General features: G+C 21.4%; 1 protein-coding gene across 1 annotated transcript; it reads right to left on the bottom strand.

Annotated features, from left to right (window-relative positions):
• Positions 1-698: 698 nt before the first annotated feature.
• ENU1_149440 (hypothetical protein) lies at positions 699-2459 on the bottom strand (the record flags this gene model as incomplete). Its single annotated transcript, XM_008860571.1, has 1 exon — positions 699-2459. The coding sequence occupies one exon, from the start codon at positions 2457-2459 to the stop codon at positions 699-701; it is 1761 nt and encodes a 586-aa protein (XP_008858793.1).
• Between the last annotated feature and the right edge of the window lie 1464 nt (positions 2460-3923).

The raw sequence follows: 3923 nt of genomic DNA, 5'->3' as shown, positions 1-3923 counted from the left end.
AGATGTTGCTATATGTCAAGATAAGAATATTAAATAAATTATATTAAAAAATAAATAGAAATATAAGAGAAAATAAGAAATGACAGAAAAATAAAATAAGTAAAAACAAATATTGTAATAATAATAAAATAATCAACAATGACACAGTAAGAAGAATAAAGACAATAAAATTACAACTAAACAAAACATTATAAACAATCATTGTCAAAAATATGAAAGACTTAATGTTTTACACAAACAAAACTGATAAAAGAATAGAAGAAAAATCAATAATTAATTCATACTAACAAATAAACAACAAAACGAAACACATACTAATGAAGAAAATGAAATAAATAAATTCAATAATCATAACAACAAAATGAATTTTCATTACTTGAAATTTTTATTCTTATAACTATTCTCAAGTTTAACTTAAGTGTTTTAACCGAAATAATATTTTATGATTTATGATGAGCCATCATAATATCAAGTAAAAATGTGCGTCAACTATATAAAATAATAAAACAAGAAAAGAGGAAATTTTTAATTTATTAATATAAGTGTTACTTGAATTATATAATTTAATGAATTTATTTATCTACTCATTCTTGGTGCCTTTTCTTTCTTTGATATAAAAAACAAACATCGGTACTACATTAAACCTCATTTATTAACTATTGTGAATATAATAAATATATGTGTAATAATTATTTCAATTACCATTCAGAGACATTAAATCCCCAGTTGATCCATTTCGGCAAACATAAAGGAAGTAATTCTTTTTCACGACACATTGCTCCAATTGAACAAAGTGAAGTATCAATTCCATGACAATTCCAGAAATGTTCGTAACAAGGAAGTGTTATTTGAGAACCTCCATTTATTCCAAGTAGTGCAATAATGTCTCTATCAGGTATAATAGCTCGAGTATATAAATTAATATTTTTTTGTTTCAATTCAAGACCCTTTCTACCTAAATAAATACCAGGAGGTGATATTCCAAAACTCAATAAACTCATATTACTTCCAACAATATTTGCAACTCCTCCTCCAAGGGAATGTCCAGTAAGTATAATTGGTATTTTTGGTTCCATCTTTTGATGTCTTTCAACTATTTTCTTTGCAATTGTAACTAAATAGAAAGGATTGTTTGGTAAAGCTTTTGACCCAAAAAATGAGAGAAAATTACTTAATTTTGTCATACTTTGTTTTGTAAATAATTGAGTTATTATAACAGATATTTGTGGAATTACTGACTCTGTAAATAATTGAATATCACCGATTATATCAGAAACTGAATTTGTACCTCTAAATGCAATTACTTTAACTCCATTTTTTGTATTATTTGCTACCAAATAATGAAGAATTTCTTCATCATGAAATTTAATTGACCAACCTTTTTCTTGAAGATATACTGAAATTCTTTCATATTCATATGATTCATTTAATTGATTTGAATACGCTAAATAACTCAAACATGCATACTCTTTTGGTGTAATACTATAAGCGTCTTTAGCACAAAGATGAGAATAACTTCTAACATCATCTCTCGATGGTGATTCTACTTGTTGACTTTCTTGTTCAAATATTTTTGTTTTATTAATAAATGAATTATTATATACTACTCCATTATATATTTCATATGTATAACTTTGTTTATTGTCAAGGTTAATTAAAATGCTGTTGTCCATATTTTCTTGGTGTTCAGTACCATTATATAAAGATATTTTCAAATAAGCAGTAATAAAACTAAGAATGTAAATAATTACAAAAATAGCAATTATAACAATGATAATTAAAAGGTATGAACGTTGAACTATTCTGTTTATTTCTTTGTTTTTATTCCTATTACTTTGACTACATTCTTGATTATCTCTTTTTTGTATTTCATTCTTTTGTCTTAATTTACTTTCTTCTGTTTTTTGTTCTTCTTGTTTAATTTTATTCTCATTACTTTCATTCTCTTCTTGAGTAACCTTTTCTTGGTTTCTATTTAAATCGTGTGGACTAAAAGAAAGGATAAATAATACCCAATAAGGAATCATATCTTTCCCTCCTTCAGATGCATCATTGGTAATACTAAATAAGTAATAGATAAAATAGCAAAAAGGAAATAATAGAAATATTAATAAAACAAATGTAACAGTATATTTAATTGTTTTATTATTACATTCAAGAATTTTATTTAATGTAATAAATAAATTGAAAAATGGTATCCAAGATAATACATAATATATTATTGATTTAATTTTATTTCTCTTATCTATATTTGATAATATCCTTTTTTGATTGAATATAACCCATACAAAATAAATTCCACCTATTATAATACATCCAATACATAAATAACAATAACAAATCGTACTACTAATACTTATTATTCCATTTTTCTTTTTATAATTACAACTATAAAAAATACCTGCAACAAATGAACTAAATAATATTGCAATACCAAAATAATCATCAAATTTTCTCATTATATGATTTTCTTTATCCTTTTTTTCATTATTTTTTTGTTGGTCATTTCTTTGGTTATTTGTTGTATTAACATCATTTTCAAATAGTAATTTTAATAGATTACCTCTTGTTTTGATAAAAATATCAACAAATCTAAATATTAATAAAAAGAATAAAATATACATTATATAAACTAATAAAATAAAATGGTACAATGATTTTTGAAGTGTAGACAAAAAAGTTGTAATAAACATTAAAGATATTCCACTTAACATTGTTATTATTACCCAAAATAATTGTATTTTAATTATATTTGAAATAGTTTGTGATATATTTTTTAATGTTAATGAATTATTTGTAATAGTATTAAAAGACATCACCTGATAATACAATTTTAAAGATATAATTAAATTCTTCTTATATCATTTTATTTATGACCTTTTTATTTTTTAAATGGTTCATGTTTTATATCTTTTAAAACCTATAAAACATCATTTTTTATATTTTCTATTCTTGTTTCGATTTTTCTTTATTTTTTACATTAAACATATTAAAAACATCTTCTTTATTAATTTAACACCATTAATTTTTATTTTGAATTACTCATTGTTTGCCATTTTCTCCAATTCTTTTAAAAATTTCTTTTTTTCATTTCATTTAAGAAAAAAAAACCTTAAAAATTTAAATATGGAAACAATTTATAGACAAAAAATTGAAAATGTAAAGTAAATATTTAATTTATGAAATACATTTTAAATCATTTAATTATTTTGTTATTGTTAACGTGATAATAAATATTAAAAAGTACATTTATTAAGTATTAGTAATATAACTAAATAATTGAAAAATTTACCAATTCTAAAAAGAATTTTGAATTGTGCAATATATATCAATTAATTTCTTACCATATCAAAATACTTACTAACTTCCTTTTCTTTCTAGTTAGTACTTTTCTGTATTTTATTCAGTTCTATTTTTTGGAAATTGATTATATTATATTTTTAATAAAAATAATAACAAAATGTAATTATATTTATAAAAATTATTGTTATTTCTTTACTTTTATTTTTATCTTTATTATTTCTTTTTGTACCACTCGTTTGTTAATATTACAGTGGTTATTTTACTGTTAATATTTCTCTAATTTTGAATTTTTCTTGTAATTCTTTCTATTTGTATATTTATTTTGTAAATCTATTTTCTTTCTATATCCATATAATACTCATATTAACACCATTATTATCCCATTTCTTATTTGAGTTATTTTGGTCTTATCCATCTTATCTTCTCTCATGAAACAATCATCATTATTTGAAGTTATACAATTTTAACATTACTCATACAATTGTGATAAGTATTAGAATCAAATAAATTAAATTCATTGAAATAAATAATTAATATATGGTTTTATTTCCTTAATATTCATTTTTTGTTATTTGTTTTTTACTTCATTCTATCATATCAAAATGGCTAATAGAAAAAAA

This window comes from Entamoeba nuttalli (genome assembly GCF_000257125.1).
Source record: "Entamoeba nuttalli P19 unplaced genomic scaffold asmbl_6174, whole genome shotgun sequence".
Classification (NCBI taxonomy): Eukaryota; Evosea; order Mastigamoebida; family Endamoebidae; genus Entamoeba; species Entamoeba nuttalli.
The sequence above is the reverse complement of the archived record's forward strand: the minus strand, read 5'-3'. Positions and strand labels throughout refer to the sequence as shown.